The sequence below is a fragment of the Orycteropus afer genome, unplaced genomic scaffold, assembly GCF_000298275.1.
Source record: "Orycteropus afer afer isolate SDZICR_OR568_19922 unplaced genomic scaffold, OryAfe1.0 scaffold00132, whole genome shotgun sequence".
NCBI lineage: Eukaryota > Metazoa > Chordata > Mammalia > Tubulidentata > Orycteropodidae > Orycteropus > Orycteropus afer.
In genome coordinates, this window is record NW_006921719.1 from 2,932,449 (window position 1) to 2,956,053 (window position 23,605).

The 23,605-nt window shown below is 43.0% G+C and overlaps 1 protein-coding gene across 1 annotated transcript in view; it reads right to left on the reverse strand.

Moving 5' to 3' along the window:
- Positions 1-21,105: 21,105 nt before the first annotated feature.
- The window catches only part of EFL1 (elongation factor like GTPase 1), a 230,099-nt gene continuing 227,599 nt past the window's right edge, over positions 21,106-23,605 (reverse strand). The window contains exon 19 of the mRNA XM_007945098.2: positions 21,106-21,294. Coding sequence (XP_007943289.1) covers positions 21,106-21,294 — 189 coding nt within the window. The remainder of the gene's footprint in view (positions 21,295-23,605) is intronic.

Below are 23,605 nucleotides of genomic sequence, written 5' to 3' on the forward strand. Positions count from 1 at the left end.
TGGCTGAGGGACGGTGGGCTGAGAGAGAGACTGAGCATTTTTTCCTGAACTTGAATTCTAGCCTGGGGTGCTTCCTAATAAACCCCATAATCTGTGAGCTCTGTGTGGCCACTGCAGTGAATTATCGAACCCAGGAGAGAGGTGGTGGGTGCTTTGGGAGGAACTGTTGGTGAAAGGGCTAGAGGGAGGCAGCATGTCTGGCCTTGCAGTAATAGGCCTTGGGTTACTGCTGGTAATCCTGTCTTCCTCTTGTGGGATTAGAGGAGGTCAGAACATGTGTCCTCCCTGCCCTTCTTGCACTGACTATCTGCCCATATGTCCCCATTCCAGGTTTCAGAATCCCATGTTCTTCCAATCTGTGCCCTCACTTTAACTTCAAATACTATTCTGGGTTGGCAATTTAATTGGCATTGTAATTCAGCCACTCTTACAATAAGTCTCTAGGTTTAGTTCTCAGCAATATTAGCTCTGTTACTAGAAGTAATAAGGCTTTCTCTCAGAGCACAACTGGAAACATTGAGGTCTTTTATGCAGTGCTTACACTGTGACTCAGCAGCCCTGAATTCATCTCATTCTTTCACCACCTTGTGTAGCGTAAGTAGGACAAACCAAGCACCTTCCTTATATTCCTCATGCTGACAAAATTGCAGAAAAGTATCAAATATGTGATCACCCAGAGCCTCACTTCTCAAAAGTACTTGATCTATTGGTGGTGCTATTTTGCATATTAATGTTGCCATCTCACACCATTATTAGCAGGGCCCTCTTTACTAATGGAGGCAGGGTCACCAGTGCCTTTACAATTAATCTAATTGGAGAACCAAAACAGAATTGGTGAGAACCAATTAAGGAAGCCCATCCTTATGATTTTGTCTCTCTAGAACCATTCTTGGTACCAAATGTGTTAGGCTGGGCTCTCTAGAGAAGCAAAACCAGTAAAGCTTATACATACATATTGTTGTTGTTGTTATGTGCCATCGAGATGGCCCCGACTCATAGCGACCCCTCCTTGGGTTTCCAAGGCAGTATCACTACGTAAGTTGGATTGCCCAACCTTCCTTCCGAGGAGTGGCTGGTGGGTTTGAATCACCAGCCGTCTGGTTAGCAGGCAAGTGTCTTAGCCACTATGCTACCAGAGCTCCTTACATATAGGGAAAGAGAAATTTATCTTAGGAAAATGGCTCACACACTTATAGAAGGTGGCAAGTCTCAAATTCTTGGATCAAACATCAAGCTGGAAGCTTTTCCAGACTCATACACCTGCAGGGGCTGACGAGCTCGAGGTTGGCAGGCAGTATACCAGCTGATTGACTCCAGTGAATGACAAATCCAAGATCTCCAGGCCGAATGGTGGATTGTTTGCTCATGGACAGTTGTAGGCAGCACAACAGGATCCTTATCCACAGAAGAGTGTCTTTTTCCCAGGATGTCCATAATGATATTGGAAACAGGTCACACCCCAGGGAACTCCCTTTCAATGGATTGGCTGCTCAAAACACATACATCTGATCCCATCATGGGAATAACTCACATCATAATTGCTTAAACCACAGAGGATTGTGATCTAGCCAAGTTGACACACAGATCCAACTAACACCTTTACCTACTAGATGCCAGTAGTGTCTCCAGATAGTGTCAAATATCTGTTAGGAGCAAAATCATCCCCTCTTCCCCCGCCCCTGCCCCATTGAGAATTCCTGCTCCATGTTTTAAACAAGGGATCTGTTTGAAAAGTCAGGGAAGCTTCAGAACCACATCCATCAGCTAAGAGTTTATCAGTGTTGAGATATCCCTAAATGGTGGTGCAAGTGGTTTGCACTTGGGCTACTAACCTAAAGGTTGGCAGTTCTAACCATCTCAGTGATAATGTGAAAGAAAGGCTTGGCAATCTGCTTCCATAAAGATTAAAAACAAACAAACAAAAACTCATTGTCATCAAGTCAATTCCAACTCATACTGACACTATAGGACAGAGAAGAACTGCCCCCAAAGCTGTAAGTGGTACAGAAGCAGAATTCTATATCTTTCTCTCACAGGGTGGCTGTTGGCTTTAAACTACCAACCTTTTGGTTGGTAGTTGAGTGCTTAACTGTTGTGCCATCAGGGATACTTTTCTGTAAAGATCAAAGTCAAGAAAACCTTATGGAGCAGTTCTACTTTGTAACACATGGGGTTTTCATGAGTCAGAATCAACTTGACAAAAATTAGTGTGTTTTTTGGGCTGTCCTTGTGTACCTGGGTCTTCAACTTCCATCTATTCCTGTTATGGAGAGGGGCAGGCAGGAAAGCTGTGCTGGATCCTGGGCCTATGATCTGTAGAAAACAATATGACCACTGAAATAAGACTAATGGAGTATTTGTCCTACTGGACTTTCATGAGTGCCACGAAAGAAAGTCTTTGCAATATGCTTCTGTACAGTTTACAGCCAAGAAAACCCTTGGAGTAGTTCTACTTTGTAACACGTGGGGTCACCATGTTCAGGATCGACTCAACTCCAATAGGTTGCCCCAATTTTAAAAGCCCCTCTTTATATATAGAAATAAGAAAAGAAAAACTACTAGTGAAATAATCGATAATTCTGGCCCCACCTTGGTTCAAAGTGTGAGCATATTTTCTGGTTGAGAATAGTAAGGGGCAAAGTCTTTGGCCAGGCTGTACATGCTGGGGGCTTACCTGGACTTCTCTTGATTCTAGCACTCATACAACCTGCCATCTTCCATCATATCCATTATTTGGAACACTTGTTTGGTGCTACCAAGTCAGTTCTGACCCATAGAAACCCATATGTACAGCAGAATGAAATGCTGCCCAATTTTGTGCCATCCTCACAATTGTTGCTGTATTTGAGTCCATTATTGCAGCACTAGAAGAGTAGATTCCAAATGATTAAAGAGTTAGGAACAGGCAACCAAGACAATCACAAGAATTTTCCTTGATGTTGTTGTTAGGTGCTGTCAAGTCAGTTTTGACTCATAGTGGCCCTATTTACAACAGAACAAAATACTGCCTGGTCCTTTGCCATCCTCACAATTGTTGCCATGCTTGCACCCATCATTGCAGCCACTATGTCAATCCCTCATTAAGAGTCTTCCCCTTTTCCAGTGACCCTGTACTTTACCAGCTATGATATCTTTCTCCAGGCACTGGTCCCTTCTGACATGACCAAACTACGAGAGACAAAGTCTGGCCAGTCTTACTTCCAAGGATCCAGTAAATGATGAAGCAGCCCAGGGCTCTCAGGTACTAGCTGTGTGATGCTAAGGAAATTCTTTAATCTGTGCCTCAATTTTCTCACAAATCAGAGGGAGCTATGGTGAAGTTTAACAGAGGTAATACATACAAAGTGCTTAGAATGGTATCTGGCACATAGTAAGGGTTCCAAAAATGGTATTTTATTATCACTAGTATGAGTAAAGAATTGAACCATAATGTAGAGGAATAATGGTCTTTCCATCTTTGTCTTGATCAAAACTGTATGAGGGTATCTGTTGTCTAAGACCCGTATTTCTTGTACATAAATAATGTTAAAACACAGAGGGAAGGTGACCAAGAGTCATTGCTTATAACGAGAGAGATAATTTATCATCATAGTGTTTGCGTGTGTGTGTTTTTCCCAGAGAGCCCTGAGGATTTTGGAAAATACACCAGTTGCATATCAGCTAATGGAGTCGGTGGTTGGCACAAACAGTTAAGTGGTTGGCCACTAACCATAAGGTTAGCAGTTGGAATCTACCCAGAGGCACCTCAGAAAAAAGGCCTGAAAATCTACTTCCAAAAAATCACAGCCATTGAAAACCCTATGGAATGCAGTTCTACTCTGAAATATGTGTGGTTGCCATGAGTCAGAATCAAAATAAGGGCAACTGCCTTATTTTTGTTTGTGTACAAGCATCCCCTGGCCACACCATCCTGGGGAAACAGATGGATTCATATCCCTTGGGCTCCTGCCAGGCAACTATTGAGAGACCTGAGCCCTGGGAAAGTGGGTCCCTAATTCTTTCTTGCAGTTCTCTGATGTGGGGACCCTGAAGTATGCAAACAGAGCTGGGCTCACTACACAGTGTGTTGAGACCATGCTATGTTCTAGGCAGAGGTGGGAGAGGTACCTTTGCTCCACCTTGGGCCACCTTTTGTACCAAGAGGAAAGAGACAGCACGGTCTTATCTTTTAGAGGCTGGGCAATTTAGTAAGGTAGTTCCTACAGTTTTGACTCACAGCCTGCGCTGAGTCCATGGGAGGTTGGTCCAGGAGACAAATGGGAAAGGCAGATCCTGGATGAACTCAGAATTACTTCTCCCTTCCTTCCTTGCTGTCATCTAGGGCAGTGGTTTACAAGCATTCCAGTGCATGAGAATCAACTACAGATGGTGGAGACTTTTCTAGTTCCTAATTCAGGACTGAGAAGGGAGTGAGAATTTGTATTTCTGACCAGTTTTCTGGTTACATTGATGCTATTGCTCCAGGGACAATAGCAGTTTTATAATTAGTTTTAGATTTACTATATTCCAGAAAACCAAACCCACTGCCATCAAGTTGATTCCAATTCATAGTGACCCTTCAGGACAGAGTAGAACTTCCTCATAGGGTTTCCAAGGCTATACATCTTCATGGAAGCAGATTGTCTCATCTTTCTCCTGCATAGCAGCTGGTGGGTTCAAACTGTTAATAGCTGAGTGCTTAACTGCTGCATCACAAGGGCTCCTACATTAAGGCTTTCTTCTTGTCAATTCTGGGTTACCAGGAAAGAGATGATGGAGTGTGTAAGGGAGACATTGAGGGTGTCACCTGAGCAGGATCTACAGCTGTTGATTTTCAGATGTTCTCCACAGACTGCTCAGAGTCTCATGGACTGCCCCAGGAGCCGATACTTGCTCTTGGGGCAGGCTTGAAGCTCTTCACCCTCCTCCTTCATTTCCCTTCTATTCCTGCTTACAACAGGGCTTTTGTTACATGGGGACTTCATGTTACACTTCTTTTTAGAGAAAGCGCACCATGGCCAAAAGCAATCAGAGGACTCTTGAGACTAGGAGGACTTCATGAGTCCTCCCAATATGCTCCTTTCAGGATGAGCAGATACTGCTCAGGTTTCCATATGGAGGAAGGATGGTGGTGGCTTAAGTTATGCATGGAAACAAATGTCTCAGCTGTGCAGCCAGGCCTCCCGGGAATCCAAGGGAAGAAGAGCCAGCAGGCCTCATGGTCACGACTGGAACTGCAGCATATCCAGTCCACTAGGAGAAGGAATAAGGAGCTCTGGTGGCACAATGCCTAAGGCGTTTGGCTGCTAACCAGAAATTTGGCAGTTCAAACCCACCAGCCTTTCTGCAGAAAGAAGATGGGGCAATCTACTTCCATAAAGATTTACCACCTTGTGGGGACCAGGTTTGCTGGTCCAATAGAGCCTGGTGTAACCACTGAGACTATGGCCCCTAGTTGCCCTTCAGGTCTGGAACTGAACCCACAAATGTGGTTTCCAGCCAAACAAAGTACAGGCATGTGAGTTAAACATTTACCTCAAGTAGACACACGCCCTGGAGAGAACAATCATGGGAGAAGGAAGGGCTGCTTATGCACAGGGAGATAGCTCAGGGTGCAGAAGAGTATGAAGGGATGGACACTGGGAGGAGGTAACTATGGGGAGGAAGTGGGAGGGGAGCTGCTGCATTGTAAATTTTGGTCAATGACATGAGACAAAGTATATGTGAACTGCTGTATGAAAAGTGAATTTACTCTGTAAATCTTCACCCAAATCCTAAAAAAAAAAAAAAAAAAAAAAGATTTACCACCTTGGAGTAGGAATGGACATGTGTTTAGAGTCCAAGGTGGAAGGAGGGGCAGCAGGAACTGTGCTCAGAGCTCATTTCGTAACTATAGTCTAATGACTTAGCAACACTCTCCACCTCTACTTTTCTATGTGCTATTCTCTTTTCTCCTTTTCTTCCAGCTGGCTAATTATCTACTAGGAGCTCTGGTGGTGTGGTGCCTAAGGCACTACTGCTAACCAGAAGGCTGGCAGTTCAAACCCACCAGCCACTCTTCCAAAGGAACACTGGACAATCTACTTTCATAAAGATACTGCCTCAGAAACCCAAGGAGGAGTACTGGGTTCCCCATTCAAATATCTGAGAGATGTCACCAGGGCAAATCATCAGCTCTATTTAGTCTTTTCATCTATGGGCATAAACATGTGGTTCAGAAAAGGATCACTCCTGTTCTGGGGCCCTGGGCCTCAACAGTAGCCACAGAGGTGCAGCGGTTTCCCTCAGAAGGGCTGAAGGAGGTACTGGCACCAGGATCACCTTATCTGCAAGTGGTACCAGACACCATGAATAACCTGTCTGAGGCATGGCAGGTATTGTCCTGGCCTATCTAGTACATTTGACTCTTCACTTGTCAGGCTTTTGAGGCTTCTACCCCTCAATATGTTGTTGTTGTTGTTGTTATGTGCCATCGAGTCGGCCCTGACTCATAGAGACCCCTCCTTGGGTTTCCGAGGCAGTATCACTACGGAAGTAGGATTGCCCAACCTTCCTTCCGAGGAGTGGCTGGTGGGTTTGAACTGCCAGCCTTCTGGTTAGCAGTCAAGTGCCGTAGGCACTATGCTACCAGAGCTCCCACCCCTCAATATATATAGTTTACACTATATCCCTACCTAGGAGCTTTGGTGGCATAATGCCTAAGGCATCTGACTACTAACCAGAAGGCTGGCAGTTCAAACTTACCAGCCACTCCTCGGAAAGAAGACTCTATGGCAATCTTCCATAGAGATACTGCCGCAGAAACCCAAGGAGGGATTGCTATGAGTTAGAACCTACTTGATGGCAGTGAGTTTGGTTTTTGGTTTGGATATCCCTACCTAACACTGTCTAACTCTTTCACATACAGATGTCCATGCACTCAATCCTTTAGCAACTGGAGAGTAGAAGCCATAAGTGATGGATGGTATAGGGCCACTTTATTATTTTATTCTATATAATGTTTTCCTGAATATCAAAGCAATAGTTGTTGGGTGTGCAAAAGTAAAACCATAATATAGGAAAAAATGCTAATTAAGCTCACAGAGATGACAGGTTTGTGAATAAGTTGTTAGATTTTTTTCTAAGCATTTGTTAAGTGTTTACATATATATAAATACATAAAAATAGGTTCAAACAAATTTCATTTTGTAGCCTACTTTTTTACATTTCAATCTTTCTTGGACTTCCATGTTATTAAGTAAAAATCTTCAGTCTTTCTAATGGCTGTTCAGATAGACAATCACTTGTCTATTGATGGACACTGGAGTTTTTCCCTTTGAGGGTTATTATGCACAGCCTTGTTTGGATATCTTTGTGCACATGTGAAAGTTTCCGTAGGAGTTTTCTAGAAGGATAGCTAGGTTAAACTGTATGGACAATTTACACTTTAATACATACTGCCAAATTGGGTAGTACAACTTCTCAAAGCCACTTGTCCATGCCAAAGTCCTCAATGACCACATGATGATGGAAATGTCCATTTTTCCTCCAGTTCCATTGATGTCATATCCAGTTATTAATTCTGACCCTTCTGTAACCTATGGATGAGCTCAATGGAAATTTAAAGACTACTAACAGCCTATTAGGAGCTCTGGTAGCATAGTGCCTAAGGCACTTGACTGCTAACTAGAAGGCTGGTAGTTCAAACCCACCAGCCACTCCTCAGAAGGAAGGTTGGGCAATCTACTTCTGTAGTGATACTGCCTTAGAAACCCAAGGAGGGGTCACTATGAGTCAGGTCCGACTCAACAGCACATAACAACAACAACAACAACAACAACAACAGCCTATTATAAAAAATAACAGCAGTAGGGGTCTCCTTAGAACGAGATATGGCAAGATGCTAGGTCAAGCTGTTTAGAACTCATGCCAAGAACTCCTATCTTATTTTTGCTTTGAAAATTCAAACTCATTTTTGTAGTTCATGTTGCAGATCTGAAAATATTTTGGTTGATGGAAAGGAATCAGACTGAACTTTTCAGGGCACTGAATATGGTGCATGTTAAACCAAGAGAATAATTCCCAAATACATTCTCTATAAGCTCTTGTTTAATATGTAATTTTTAAAAATCACAAAATACTAATACTGATTTTCAAGAACCTGAACAGAATCAGAACTGCATCCAGGCTTACTGTGGTAGAGACTGCTGGTCCCCTCACTAAAAACCATGTCACTTTCCTCTTCTGTTAATGGAATGCTAACGGGAGATATTTCCCAGGCTTTCCTGCTATTGCGGGTGGCTGGTAGGATAAAAACGAAAGTCAATGGTTGGGACTTTTGGAAGACTTCTTCAAAGAGGGTTGTCTCAGCTGAATGCAACAGTTTTGCCTTTCCTACTCAAAACATGCATGTGATGGTCTGGAATTCCAGGCACAACCTTAAATGAGCAAACTTGAGGATGGAAGGCTGTCAGTCAGAAAGATAGAAGGACCCTGGGTCCCTGATGATGGTAGTCACTGTACCAGTTCTGGAACCCTCCTACAGACTTCTTTTATGTGAGAGAAACAAATATCTTACTAAAGTCTCTGTTATATGCAACTGAACCAAATCCTAACTGATACACTCCATTACTTACTACTATGTGACCCTTGGAAAGGTACTTAGTTTCTGTGAGCTTCAGTAGGGGATTGAGTAATAAAAAGTGGCCACGTGATAAGGATCTCTGTGATACATAAGATGGCATGTATTTAGGCATGTCACTCAAATCTAGTTGCACATTAAAATTACCTGTGAAACTTTTAAGTCTCTTGATGAGGTCACACCCTAGACAAATTATATCAGAAGTTCTAGGGTAAAATCCAGGCATTGGTGATTTTTAAAGCTCCTCAGGCACCATGGAAGAAAGGGCTAATGATCTGCTTCTGGAAAGAAGATGGCCAAGAAAACCCAATGGAGCAGCTCTACCCCAACACGTGGAGTGGCCATGAATCAGTATACATTCAATGGCAAGGTTTGTCTTTTCTTTTAAATCAGGTGATTATAATATATACAGTGAAACATACAGAGACAAGATGGCAAAAAGAATTGATTGAATAATAGAAAAGAACTAATGAATCTGTCCTAGAATATGTGCAGCTGGAATACTCCATGGAAGCAAGAATGGAGACTTCATCTTACCTACTTCAGTCATGTTGTAAGAAGGGACCATTCCTTAGAGAAGGATATCATGCTTGATAGAGTAGAGGGACAACGAAAAAGAGGAAGGCCCTCAATGAGATGGATTGACACAGTGGCTGCAACAATGGGCTCAGGTATAGCAAAGATTGTGGGGTCGGCACAGGACCAGGCAGTGTGTCATTCTGCTGTACAGGAGGTCACTATAAGTTGGAGATAACTTGACGGCACCTAACAACAACAACAACATATATAGCCAAATTGAGACATACTGCTTTAGGAAACTTCAATGCTATTTGTTGCTGAGGTTCAAATCTGCCTGGGTTTGGCCAAGGAGTTGGTGTGACAAGACCTACAAGTCTATCTGTAGAGGATTCTGAGGAACCTTCTGGAAGAGAAACATACAGTGAGAAGATGGCAAACAGACTTGATGGAATAACAGAAACGAACAGTAATTTTGAGTACAGCTGACGATGACCATTTTAATCTAAGCTAGGCTTCTGGGAAAACTGTCTGGGTCCTTCAGAGAATAGGGTGCCAAGGAGCTATTTCACTCAAAACTCCATAAAATACTGGGACACAAGTAACACTGCTTTGAGTCCACTCCAACATAACATAACACAAAGGGGAAGTGACAGGAAAAAAAAAAATCAATTTCCACAGCTTTGGTACTAGAGTGGCTTAAGTGAAGAGCAGGAGTAACTGGAGTGTTCCGGGTGCTGGGGTGCACATGAGAAACAGTGAAGAAGTAACAGCTCACCAGGGAGGAGAGGGAAAGCTTTGGTGCAATGCTCTGAGCAATGCTCAGAGAAGGTGAATTTCATCACAAGCCCATGTGAGACTCCCCCGGGGAAGCCCTAAAATATTTGGGGTGGAAGGATGCAACTGGACGTCCTGCATTAGATGAAGGTTAGAAGCATTAACATAGTCCCATCTGGGTAAACTCAGGTTACATGGGTAAAGCTCCTTACCAAACCAAAAAAAAAAAAAAGGAAAACCAAAGCACTGCCATTGAGTTGATTCTAAGTCATAGTGCCCCTAAAGGACAGAGCCCCATAGGGTTCCAAGGCTGTAAATCTCCACGTTAATATTAATTTTTCCTGAGGAAGGAAGTAAGCTCTCAAAGACAGAAGTCTTGGACTAGAGGGTATTTCTGCCTTTTCTCAGAGAAATACTTGACCACAAGCACCATTTTTTCTTTATCACATCCTGTTTCAATGCTGAAGGATAGGGATGGAGAAGCAATTTTTTTTTTTAAAAAAAAACCACTCCCTAAAGTCTCTGAAAACAGCCCAATGAATTCCCTTCTAATTGACACTCTCAAAAGTGAAGTTGTTTTAATAAAAGAAAATGTTTTTGAAAGGGGTAGAAACTAAAATGAAAAATGTGTATTTTCAATGACCTCATGTGATAACAAAAAACTCTCCCAGTACTGGTTTTATTAATTCTAACACACTTTCCAGACACTTAAAAAAAAAAAAAAAAAAGATAAAAGGACGAGTAAACACTCAAACACTCCCAAACTAGACATCTCATAATGTCACTGCCTTTTTTTTTTTTTTTTTTTTTAATTAGGGCAAATAAAAAAGGAAACGTCTAAATCTGATGTTCAAACAACCCTTTCCAGTTTGATCCAGTCCTTTTTCCTTAAAGGACATTTATAAATGACCCAGATCTTTGATCTGGTAAAGGCACAGTTCCTCCCACTCTTTGTCCCTACTGGTTCAGAGTCAGTAACTCTTTCCTCTGTCCATCAATGAACAGTATGTGGATGCTCTTTTTCAAATTAAATATACTTTTTGGTTGCTATTCTCTTTTGACTTTTAGAGAATCCCAATCCAAAAATAAAAGTGTATACTTTTGGAAAGACTTTAAGAACTTCTAAATCTACGTATTGTACATACAGTCGAATACAATGTCATCCAAATAATGCTTAGTTTCTTAGAGCTGTTATAACACAAATAACACAAGTGGATGGCTTTAACAAACACAAACTTATTTTCTCATAGTTAGGAGGCTAGAAGTCCTAATTCAGGACACTGGCTTTAGAGGAAGGTTTTCCCTCTCTGTTGGCTCTGGGGGACGGTCCTTGTCTCTTTTCGTCTTCTGTTGTTTGGTGATCTTCATGTGGAGTGTATCTTCCCACTTGCACTTCCTTCACTGTGCCTAACCTGCTCATTTTATATCTATCTCAAAAGTGATTGGCTTAAGACTTAAACAGTCCTATTAATGTAACAGGGAGCTCTGGTAGCATAGTGGCTAAGGCACTTGACTGCTAACCAGAAGGCTGGCGGTTCAAACCCACCAGCCACTCCTCGGAAGGAAGGTTGGGCAATCCTACTTCCGTAGTGATACTGCCTCGGAAACCCAAGGAGGGGTCCCTATGAGTCAGGGCTGACTCAACGGCACATAACAACAACAACAACAATTAATGTAACAAAGAAGGTCCCATTCCCAAATGGGGTCACATCCACAGATTTAGTAGTTTAAGTTTTCTATTTTTGGGGGACACAATTCAATCCACAACAAATACCTTCCAAAGTTGTACTTAAAATCAGATTGAGGATGAATAGTGTGTATTTTCATTTGTAACTCATGTAGTGCAGTGAAACCTACAAAAGCTGGAACATGTGTAAGCCAGGAACCCATTGGCAAAAGAAAATGAACATATTTTCCACTAATAGAGAGTGATAGAAAAGTGGTGAGACCACCCTTTCAAAGGTGAAGCACTTATGAGACCCAGAAAATCAAGGCAGTCTTGTCAAGTTCCGGCTCTCATAGATTTCACTGTAGTTAATACAAATTTCAAAAAGTGGAAAACTACTAGTTTTAATAAAATGTCAATTAAAATGTTAGTGGTTCTCAAATTTGAGTATGTCAGAATCGCCTGGAGGGCTTTGTTAAAACACAAAGTGCTGCAGGGAGATAGCTCAGCAGCAGGAATGCATAGGAAAGAAGGACACAGGGAAGAGGTAACTGCAGGGAGAAAGTGGGATTTCAGTCAATATCATGAAACAAAATGTACACGAACTGTTGTATGGAAAATGAATTTGCTCTGTAAACTTTCACCCAAATCCAATAAAATTTAAAAAGAAAAGAAAAGAAAAAGAAACACAAAGTGCTGACATCAGCTTGAGTTTCTCATTCAGGATGTCTGAGGTGGGGCCTGTGAATTTGCATTTCTCACAAGCTTCAGAGTGATACTGACCTTGATGCTTCATTTTGAGAACCATTCACTGTCCTATACCATTCTTTTCTACTATGATGACTTCTCCCTCAGGAAAGAGGTGGCATGGCATATCATAAGCATTGGAAGGCAAGCCAGGTGATCTAGGTCTGTCCGTAGTTCTACCTCTTGTTAAATGCATAAAACCAGTTGTCATGGAGTCTATTCTGATTCATGGAGATCTCATGTGTGTCAGAGTAAAACTGTGCTCTGTAGGGTTTTCAATGACTGATATTTCAGATGTAGATCACCAGGTCTTTCTTCTGAGGAGCTCTGAGTGGACCTGAACCTCCAACCCTTCTGGTGGTAGCTGAGCACATTAATCATGTGCATCACCCAGGGAATTCATGCATTTCCACCAGGATTTACTGAACATCTATGTGCAAGGATGGTATCAAAAGTCTTTACTTTTAAGGAGCTTTCACATAAATAGATGGGGTAAGAACCATACACAGATCACTACCACAATTGCCACAAAACACTGGGTACCAGGGTACCATGTTGTTGTTGTTGTTGTTACATGCTGTCGAGTCAGACCCGACTCATAGCGACCTCTCCTTGGGTTTCTGAAGCAGTATCACTACAGAAGTAGATTGCTCCATCTTCCTTCCCAGGAGTGGCTGGAGGGTTTGAACTGCCAGCCTTCTAGTTAGCAGTCAAATGCCTTAGCTACTACGCTACCAGAGCTCCCACCTGGGTACCATACAATGTCATGGGCTCCAGAAAAAGATAAGCTCAGGTTCATCTGACAATGAGGAAAATGACATCCTAATGGAGATGGCACTGGAAAGAAGCTTTGAAAGATGGTCAGGAGCCAGGACAGGGGCACAAGGACAATGGGGAGAAACCAGATGTTTTTGAACAGGATGCTGGCATGATCAAAGGTGGTGGTAATGGTCAAGACTCTTCATTGCCTGTGACTAAAATTCATTAACACTGATTTCAACTATGAAAAGGGGAACTTAACTGCCTCAAGTAACTGAAAAGTCCAGAGGCAGCTTTGGCTTAAGGTATAGAACCCAGCTGTTCAAGACAATGTTAACATAAACTGGTCTCTGCTCATGTCTCAACTCTGCTTTCCTGAACCAGTATAATTTTCTTTTCTGGTAGAGTATAACCATGAGGTGACAAAGATGGCCAAGAGCAGTCCTTGCTTATCTTTTACCAGTGCAGCAACCCTAATCAAAGATATCTGTTCCAATATCACTTCTTCATCAAAAGCCTTGTGCTTGAGATTCATAGGTCACCTGGGTCACACATTGACTTGAATACACTGATTGTCCAGGCCTGCATCATATGCAGATGTGGAGAGGTCAAGCAAACTGAAACTTCATGGACCAAGTAGCATTGAGGTGGTTTCCTAAAAGAATGACAGGTGCTGTTTCCAGGGTTCTTCTGGATACTATGCAGGAGAAAATGGCTAAGACTGCTATAGATGTATAGTAGTTAAGTTTGTGTGTCAACTTGGCTGGGCCTGGTTGAGTGACTGGGCAGCTGGATGTAGTATTCCGCATGATGAGACTGGTAATCGACTCCATGGTGGAATCTACTGTGAGCAGCTGAGTAGCTGCTTTAGGGATGTGCTCTGCTTCCTGTATATAAGGAGAAGACCCGGGGAACGGTCTCTAGCTTATAGCATGCTTGAACCCTGCATGTAGTCATGTTGTTCTTCAGCAGTCTGCCATGCTCTGCCGACCTTGGGACTTTCACTGACTTGAATCAATGGTCTGCCATATGGTTTGGTAACATCAGGACTGTGCCATTTTATCTGTCAACCTTGGGCTTGTGAACCTCAGCAGCCAGTAGTTGCCTGAGTGAAGAGATACCTCTAGCTTCAGTGGGCCGGGAGCAAGAGGCAGAGCTGAAGCCCCTAGAGCCTGGCACTTTGAACTTGGACTTCCAGCCTCCCGAACTGTAAGAGAATAAACTGTTTATTCAAGCCATCCCATTTGTAGTATGTATTTCTGTCAGAGCAGCACTAAGTAACCAGAACAAGATGTATTAACCCAAACTCATGATCCAACAGGCAAATATCAGGGGGCCCAGTTCAACAAAGTGTCCCTAATCCACTTCTCCGGTCTATTGCCAATGGACTTGGTACAATCTGGCTTCCATCCTAGGAGTCTGGTCCAGGGTAGCTCCCTGGCTCTCTACCCCTTCTACTCCCAGCTCTCTTTTCTATAGCAGTAGAAGCCCTCAAGGGGAACTCTTCAGCTTGGGGGCTGTGGGAGTGCAGTGCTGGGTCTCTCCAGGCCTTGAAAATCTAGTTTTATCTGTCTTCAATCAGGATAGAGTAGTTTAGGGTCAGCTCAACCACTGTGCTAATGTCTCCCCTCAGCCTTTAAGTCCACTGTCACTTTTTGAGAAGGCTCTGGTCCTCCCTTTCCCTTTGGGGGTGCTGCTGTGACTCATCAGTTCCTTGTGCTGGCCCAGTCCTCCTGGGCCCCTGGCTGCCTGTGTGGCTCAACAGGAAGGTCTCCCTGGAAGCCCCTTCCCACGTGACCACAGCACCAGTAGTTGCTGTCTCACTATGAATTATTTTCTCCCATGCTCCGTCTTGTTCCTCTTACTCTTTGGAAAGGGCAATAGGCCACACTATCTAAGGTATTAAGAGCAGTCACAGAGCAAATAAGCCTTATGGCATTAAGGGTAACTTAGTGCCTTAACACAAGCTGGTCTGTACAGTGATGACTGTGCTCAGTGGATGACTGGATGGAGAAGGGTGAAGAAAATCAGTGTGTTGGTGAAGGTCTTTGGAGTGACTGGGATTCGGGTCCAGGCTGAGAAGCAAAGAAAGTGAAACTTAAAGGCTTCTAAAAAAGGATCCTGTCCTGATAGGTAGGTTGTGACAAGCCAGAGTTTGCCAGGGTCAGGAAGCAGAAGTTGTGGTGGGCAGGGGCACAATGGAGTTGAAATGTCCAAGGTGGGCTGGCTAAGATCTGTGGCAAACCCACAAGGCTTGCTTCCAAAGTAGAGGGAAGCAAAGGGTATTGGTACAGAGGGATCAGATACCAGGAGGACTGGTTGGGAAGGGGTGCTACACAAACAAGAAGTTTACACTTTAGCCGGGCCAAGGCCACACAATACTGCCAAGCAATTTGCAGTAACCCTTCTTCCAACTGTAAGCAGAGACAGCTGTGGATTCCCAGGAATCCGGTCCAGGGTAGTTCCCTGGCTCTCTGCCCCTTCTGTTCAGTCTAAAAGGGCAGTCTAAAAGGCTGTGGCATGCGCTGTGGAAGGAGACGGGGTAGGTGCTCTTACCTGCTCTGCCTTGATTAGCACCAGTCACTGTCCAAAGGTCAACTGCCTGGGGGTCCCCAAAGTGTAGGGTCTTGGGGGAGGGTCAATGCCACTTGCTGTGTCTTGGGAACAGCTCCTAATCTGAGAAGAGGCACTGACTACAGTGTAAAATCCTACCTCAAGGAAATACAATGATAAGTAGAGAAATGAGAAAGCAACCATACCTGGGACTTCAGTGTTGTGCCACCTCTCTTCCTTTTAGGTCTCACTGGTCAAGCTCAACAGGATGGATAAATTATCAGAGAAAAAGAAAATGATATGTAGTTTGGATTTTTGTCATTTAAGTTCAACTGATTCTGCAATTGGCCTAAATTCAGAACCTTCTCAAGTGCCTGCACATTGCCTAAGAGTTGTAATAAAAAGAAAAAGCAGTCACAAGAACGGCTTGTAATACATTGAGTACAATGCACCAGGCACTGTGTCCTAAGAAAGATTATTGAATGACTCCTCCCAACAATCCCTTGCATAGGAGGACTCACGCCCCCTCACACAAACCTTACACAGAACTGATGTGAGGCTTAGATTAAGTGACTTGACCAGGGTCACCCAGGTAGGAGTGACAGGACCCAGGGCACTCTGACTTCTAAGCTCCTGCATCCTTGTTCATGAGCTAATTGCTGTACCATCCAAAGAGACCAGCACCCTACGATTGAACTGGAATGTTGGTTTTGTTTTTCTTAAAGACCATGAAAAAAAATTGTATTTTGGAAAAACTTCTACAGATGGTCATTCAAAAATTAACAAAATAAAAATTTTTCAAGATATCTGATCAATGATTTTGCAAAAAAGTAGAAGTTCTAGCTGTGGTTAAAAGGACTTTAAAACTGGGCCCAAACCAAACCAAATCCATTGCCGTCAAGTCGATTCTGACTCATAGTGGCCCTATAGGACAGAGCACAACTGCCCCATAGTTTCCAAGGCTCTAATCTTTACAGAAGCATACTACTACATCTTTGTCCGGTGGAGTGGCTGGTAGATTCGAGCTGCTGACTTCATTTCACAGCACAGCGCTTTAACCTCTGTACCAGAAGGGCTCCATTAAAATTAGGCACTAAGGGAGAAATCACGCTTAAGTCTGAGCCGGCAAATTTAGAGCTGTTATACCTTTTGCCATGAACCTGAATCATACAAAATAATCTCAGCCAGATCCTACAGTATGTCAGGGATGTGCAAAACCCACAGGCCAAATGAGTAAACCCCCACATTGACCAGCTGCCAGTCGACTCTGATTCATGGTAACTCCTTGTGTGTCAGAGTAGAATTGTGCTCCACAGGGTTTTCAATAACTGATTTTTTAGCAGTAGATGCCCAGGCCTTTCTTCCAAGGGGTCATCCCCATGATTACCAAAAACCATACCAAATTCACTGCCATCTCAAGTCAGTTTCCGAAGCTGTATCTCTACGGAAGCAGGTTACCCAGTCTTCCTTCTGAGGAGTGTCTGGTGGGTTTGAACTGCCAGCCTTCTGGTAGTAGTCAAATGCCTTAGGCACTACGCCACCAGCGCTCCTTCCCCATGATTAGACCAAGTCAAAACAATTCCAGCCCGGAGAGGCAAAACAGGGGAGGTACTAGTTGAGTTGAATACAGAATTCTCTAGAATTTCCTCAGGAATGCCAGAAGGCCTAGAGGTAGGGGGCATGTGGGCTGAGAAGAAATACTACTCTCATTACTCAAGAAGTCTCTGGGCTTCCTCCTACTCCTGAGCCAGGGACAGCTAAGTAAAGACCCTTATTTCTGTTTTGCCTTCTCACTCCTCTTCTCTGGTAGAATGACCTCAACTCCCTAGACTTTGAATACAACCATGTTTGTGACCTTTTACCCCATAGTTAAAAACTCTCCACTCCTTGCTCTTGAGACACCAGAAGACCTTGTGACACATGCTCTAGCTATGGAGTAAGAGGATCAAAGGACGGTTTTAGTACTTTCACGGTCTGGTGTGTATGTTTAGGGAGACATTCATAATGGTCTGTTTTTAGAATGGTCTGTTTTTAGAAAACGATCTAAATTCTTGGCTCTTATTAATTGTAATAAAAAAATTTTTCTCTAGCTTACAAAGTGTGAAATGCTCTTTGCTTAAATAAGAAAGGATTAGTTTAACCACTTCACAATCAAACACCTAATTCCTGGATTTGACACTTGATTCACCCGGATCCAGGAACAAACTGCCCCTTAGCTCTAAGTCTTATCCAGTTGTTGTAAGACAAGTGAGAAGGGATGTTTCACATTTAGATCTTTATTCTCAGCTCCTAGTACACAGGTTCACCAAATTTCAGAAATCAATTATTTTCTCAATCAGCACAGAGAACAATTATGAATCTTAGACACTGGTTGCTTTACCTAAGTTTCAGGCAGAAGATACAAATACCAGAAACCCAATTCTTCCCCTCCAACCCTGCCAACAGTGAATATTCAGGTTCTACTGATGATTTCTCTTCCCCTAACACTAATCAGGCAACAGTCACTGGGACCCTTCTGTGATGTGCTTAGAGCAGGACTTACTAAGAGATGCTGCTAATATAGAAATGGGACCACAGACTGTGAACATAACCTTTAACAAGTTCTAATGAGCTTTCTTATGCCTATTTCATTCAGTGAGTGTGAGGGTCAAATAATAATATATAAAGTGTGATAATGTGTGTGTGTATAGCCCCTGCTATGCATAAGACTAGCAATAAAAGGGAGTTGCCTTTCTCACTGTCTCCAGGGACAGGCACTATACCCAGGGACATAGTCAGCCCATTGCCGTCCGGCTGATTCCGACTCATGGTGACCCCATGTGTTACAGAGCAACACTGCTCCATAGGGTCTTCTTGGTGTAATCTTTATGGAAGCAGACCACCAGGACTTTCTTCTGTAGTACTGCTAGGTGGCTCAGACCACTGACCTTTAGGATAGGAGTCAAGTGCAAACTATAATTACCTAGGGATCTAGTGGGAACTCTGGTAGCATAGTGCCTAAGGCACATGACTGCTAACCAGAAGGCTGGCGGTTCAAACCCACCAGCCACTCCTTGGGAGGAAGGTAAGGCAATCTACTTCCGTAGTGATACTGCCTCGGAAACCCAAGGAGGGGTTGCTATGAGTCGGGTCTAACTCAACGGCACATAATAACAACAACAGGGATCTAGTAGAAAGGGGTATTTCCTCTCTGGTCTATGGAAACTCTGACCTAAGAAACAGTCCCCTGCTTGCCTTTCAATCTATGTACATTAGTGCTGGGTCCCTGGACTCACCTATGCCCATCCTTCAGTGGAGTTTTGGAGTCCAGGCCCCAGTTCTCTTCCCTTTGTCCACCTGTGCTATGTGTGCAGCTTCACTCTCTGGGACTATCTCCAGTTGGCTGTCAAGAGAGGCAGCTCTCCACCCATCAGAGGTCTCCCATAGCAACGTCAGGAACCTCGAAATGTCTCACTGCTTCAGGGGAGACCTAACCAATCTCCTGCATTAAGGTAGTTAGGGACCCTTTAAACAAAGTCTTCTGGTTGCTTGGGGAAATAAAGGAAAGAGATGTTGGAAGATGTTGTGGCTTGTGCTGAGTCAGTGGGTAAGTAAGGCTGGATGGCTTCAACTCCCTCCTGGGCTCTCAGGCCCTTCATACCAAAAAGCAGGGCTCTCCTGTGCATTCTCAGCAAGGTCCATATCCAGACCACCATACCAAACTTCTCCTTCAGGACTCGCTGGGTAAAGGCATTAGGCTGGTGTTGCCTATGCCTGTGCCTACAGTAGAAGAACAAGTATCTCTGAACCTCAATAAGAAGAATCTTCCAGGACTGACTGTCCTGGTTTTGTGGCTTCCTCAGTCTGGCCTTCCTCATTGCCCTGAAGCCTATCTACAAATGACTAGAAGAAATCACTCCTACATAAGAGGGAATAAAAGTCTGTGAGTTCCTGTCCAGATAATTCAACAAACTGAGGCCACGTTGGGACATGGTAAAGACAGTCTTACTATGCTGTCAAAAAATGGATGGGGCTTCAATGACTGAGGTCCTCTCACGAATTACACAACAGGGTAGATTATTCAGACGGCAGATTAGCTACATCTCTGGTCATTTTACTGCTCACTATTATCGCCCCCAAACATGGAGAAGGAAGCGAGGCAATCTATCAGCTTGACATGTCACTTGCCCCGCACCAGCGCAGCTGACGGGGCCCAAAAGAACACAGGAAGAGCTCCAAGTCTTTCTGGGTTATGACTCTACTCTCTATTAAATACAGGATTTGCTGATAAGGTGTAGGAATAATTTTTATGGCATATCTGGTGGTTTGAATATTATTTACAAACGCTATAAATTGATTTGCTACCTTTTTCCATGTTATCAAAGTTTTCAAATAAACCAATTCATGGAATAACTCTCCTAAATTAATTCAGGTATCATTAACTGTTAAACAGACAGTGAATTATCTAACACTTTCCCCAAGGTCTTGGTCAATTAGCCTTGACCAGATATGCCAGGGCCTCAAAGATTAAATATAAAATATCTACAACTAGTATTAAGAATGACCTAGTCTACTGAGGAAACCCATTAAAAGCACTTTAAATCAAAGTCCTATGAGACTATCTGGCAATTTTTGGATTATGAAAAGGAATTTTTCAAAGTGGTTATAAAAAATAGTACAACATTCACAATTACAAAATCAGTTTATGACTAAATTGCATTTGTTCCTTAAAAATGGGGATCACCTTAAATGAGGCAACTGAGGAGATTTATGAAAAATATTTATAATAAGGCAATAACCTCATGCACATTAGCTAATATTCCCTTCATTAAAGCTAAGAAAAAATAGCAAACACAATTTTTTCTTTTTTTTTAAGGAAAAGGGATAGGGCATAGCTTTCATGAACATTTTGTTTAAATGAGGGTGATGCTGACAGTAATTTATGAAGGAGTAAAAGCAGCAGGTTTAAAAGCTAGCTATTGAACATTATGTTGTTTTGCTAGACAACACTGTAAAGTGATCAGCTGAAACAGTGACTTGTCTGACTGCAAAATAGATGCTCTCTTAAGTATGTGGTCTCTTCAAATGATGTTAAATGCTATGATTCAATGGTTAAATAAGAAGTATGCTTCCAAGATGCTTACACAAGAGGATGTAATTGAAGTGTGACACTGTGATGACAGGCAGAGGGTGTTTGAGTCCAAGGGAGGCTGCTCCCTGCCCAGTGCAGGGTCTGTATGTCATGCCCAACACTGAACAGGCCGCCGCCCTCTCTATGCACACACAAGGGCAGTAATCTGTTACTGGTGCAAAACTTACAGTGACTTGCCTTATACCAGAATCAATAAAAAGACACTTTGAAAATTTGTTCGCTACCATCTCCTTTGGCTCAGCTTTATTGACAATGAATGCACAAGGATATGGAGCATAAAGACATTTTTCCTGATCTCAAACCTTTGATGCGACTTTTAAAGTTGTTACACAAGAAAGAACCCACCAGCGGTAGCAGTTACTTATTTCTGCTGAGCGTTCTCTGCTTTTCCGCATGCTCTACAATCTTTTCTTCCACATAAAGACCTTTCCGCTTTCGCACCGCGTTCATGTACTTCCGGGCCTGGTTTTCTGAATCAGCCTTTTCTCCAAAGTGCAAGTACTCTTCCTCAGTGGTTGGCACCCAGAAGGGGTCGCTGGGAATGACCTTGTAAAAGACGGTAATGGAATGTACTAGGTTAGCAAATATACTTTTATTTTAAACTCCCATTACTAAGCTCCCTGATTCATAATACTTAGCTAATGAAGAAAAGTTAAGCAATGTACAGTTATGTTTCTTAGGCATGATAATAAACATGAAGAATCAGCAAAGGTGTCAAAAAATGGAAATAGGTCCAATAAAAGTCATAACATACATTATTTCTTTGCTCACAGAGCCATTTCATAACATGAAGGAGAGGAGAAAAACAAAGAAACAATTCTGAATGATTAACGAAAAAGCTCTTCTTTTCATTTGGACACATTTGGATGTCAGGGTCTTTTCATTAATTTGTCTTTGTCCCCAGTAAAGATCAACAAATGAAAGCTCATTCTTGATTACTTTGTGCTTTTGCTCCAAAATTCAGTGAAGTGCCCTTGTGAGCTGGATTGGACCAGGTGGCCCACCTACTTTGCTCAGGCAAGAGGTGGACATAAGCAGCTTTTTTTTCTTTTTTCTGGGCCTACCCTTGTTTCTTATTTTGATATTGAGGAAAAACATGTCCAGAGAAAGGGATGTTGAGGACAGTTTCTGGGGCTACTCCTTGAGGAGGAGGGAGAAGGACAGTTTGAAGAAGGAAAAGAAAAGGAGAAAGGGTTAATTTGGAAGTCAGATGGGGATGAAGGACTCAGCCCTTTGGGATGAGCAGCAGCCAAGTCCTAATGCTCAAGGAAGTGGTGAACTTGGACATGGAGTTTACTGAAAGACTTCCAGGACACGACAGTGGAATGAATGTACATGCTGAATGCTCCCCCTTTCGGTTATGGGAGGAACATTTCTTTCCCACTCCTGATGGTTTCCTTCAGTGGTGAAAGCTCCATTAGCCTAATACTCCCGGCCTGCCTGCCTCCTCACTTCATGGTTCCCCATGGGAATCTGATTGGTTAGGTGTGAAAGGAAAAACAGACATGGTAGTCTGGCTACTTCTTTTCTATTTCTTCTGGAAGCAAGCTGTCCACAGGAAGGTCCTCCAAACTATTTATTTGACAGAGCCAACTGCTCCTGCTCAGTCTAGTCTAAGTGTGGAGTTCAATACAGGCAGTCCCTGATTTACAATGTATTTGAATTATGACAGACCGCATTTATGATCGTTTTTGTTTTGCACATCTTATTGTTAGTAATATGTACTAATATTGCAGTGTGGTGCAGTGGCTAAGGTATGTGACTGCTAACCAGAAGGTCAGTGGTTCAAACCTACCAGCTGCTCCATGGGAGAAAGATGAGACAATCTATTTTTGTAAAGATTTACAACCGTGGAAACCCAATGGGGGTCACGATGAGTCTGAATGGACTCGATGGCAGTGAGTTTGGATTTCAGTTTAATGTTGCAACATGTACTCTGCTGATGTTATTGTTCTCAGTTGTCACGTTTCCAACCCCCAAAGACAAATAAAGATTAGATTTAGAAAGATGCTGATAATAAAAAGCAGTAATAATGAAAATAAAAGTAACAAGGTATTCAACTTATGTCAGAACCAACTTACGATGGAGCAGTTGTTGGACCGGAACCCCGTCATAAGTCAGTGACTACCTGCACCTTCGAGCTCTAGGAAGGAGAGCTGAGGTGCAGCAGTTAAAGCATATGGCTACTAACAAAAAGGTTGGCAGTTCAAACCCACCAGCTACTCCACGGGAGAAGGATGAGGCAGTCTGCTGTACAGATTTACAGCCTTGGAAACCTTATGGGGCAGTCCTCTGTCCTGTAGGGTGGCTAAGAGTTGGAATTGACTTCGATGGCAATGGATTTACCTCTGTCAGGAAGACTCACTCATCTACAGATAAAGACCACATTGTCCAAGATCAGCTTCTTCAAGTTTGGCTTTGGCCTCTGTATACCCCTTGCTTGGTTGTTACTGTTTTCTTATCTCTCAATGGGGGGGAAATGGGTGGTATTTACTTGGTGGCCTCAAATCCCAATACCTTTCAATTTAAAACAAAGGGAAAAAAAAGGAAAATAGATTTAAAAATAGACACTTTTCAAAAAAGGGAAATATCTGTAGACCAGAAAAGGAGAGGTTTTGGTGGAAGGGTGGGGAGTCCCTAGTGATAAATAATGGCAAAAGCCCTCACCATATCCCACAAGGAGCCAGGAGAGAAAAGCCACAGGGATGGGCCCAAACCCACATACTCCAGGTATAGTGGATTTAAGAACCACCACTCTTATCTGGAGCTGCAATAACCATGTCTGCCCAGGGTTTTGGCTAGAAATTAGCCATACACCATGAGGGAGAAGCAGTCAGACTCTGAAGACCAGGCTTGG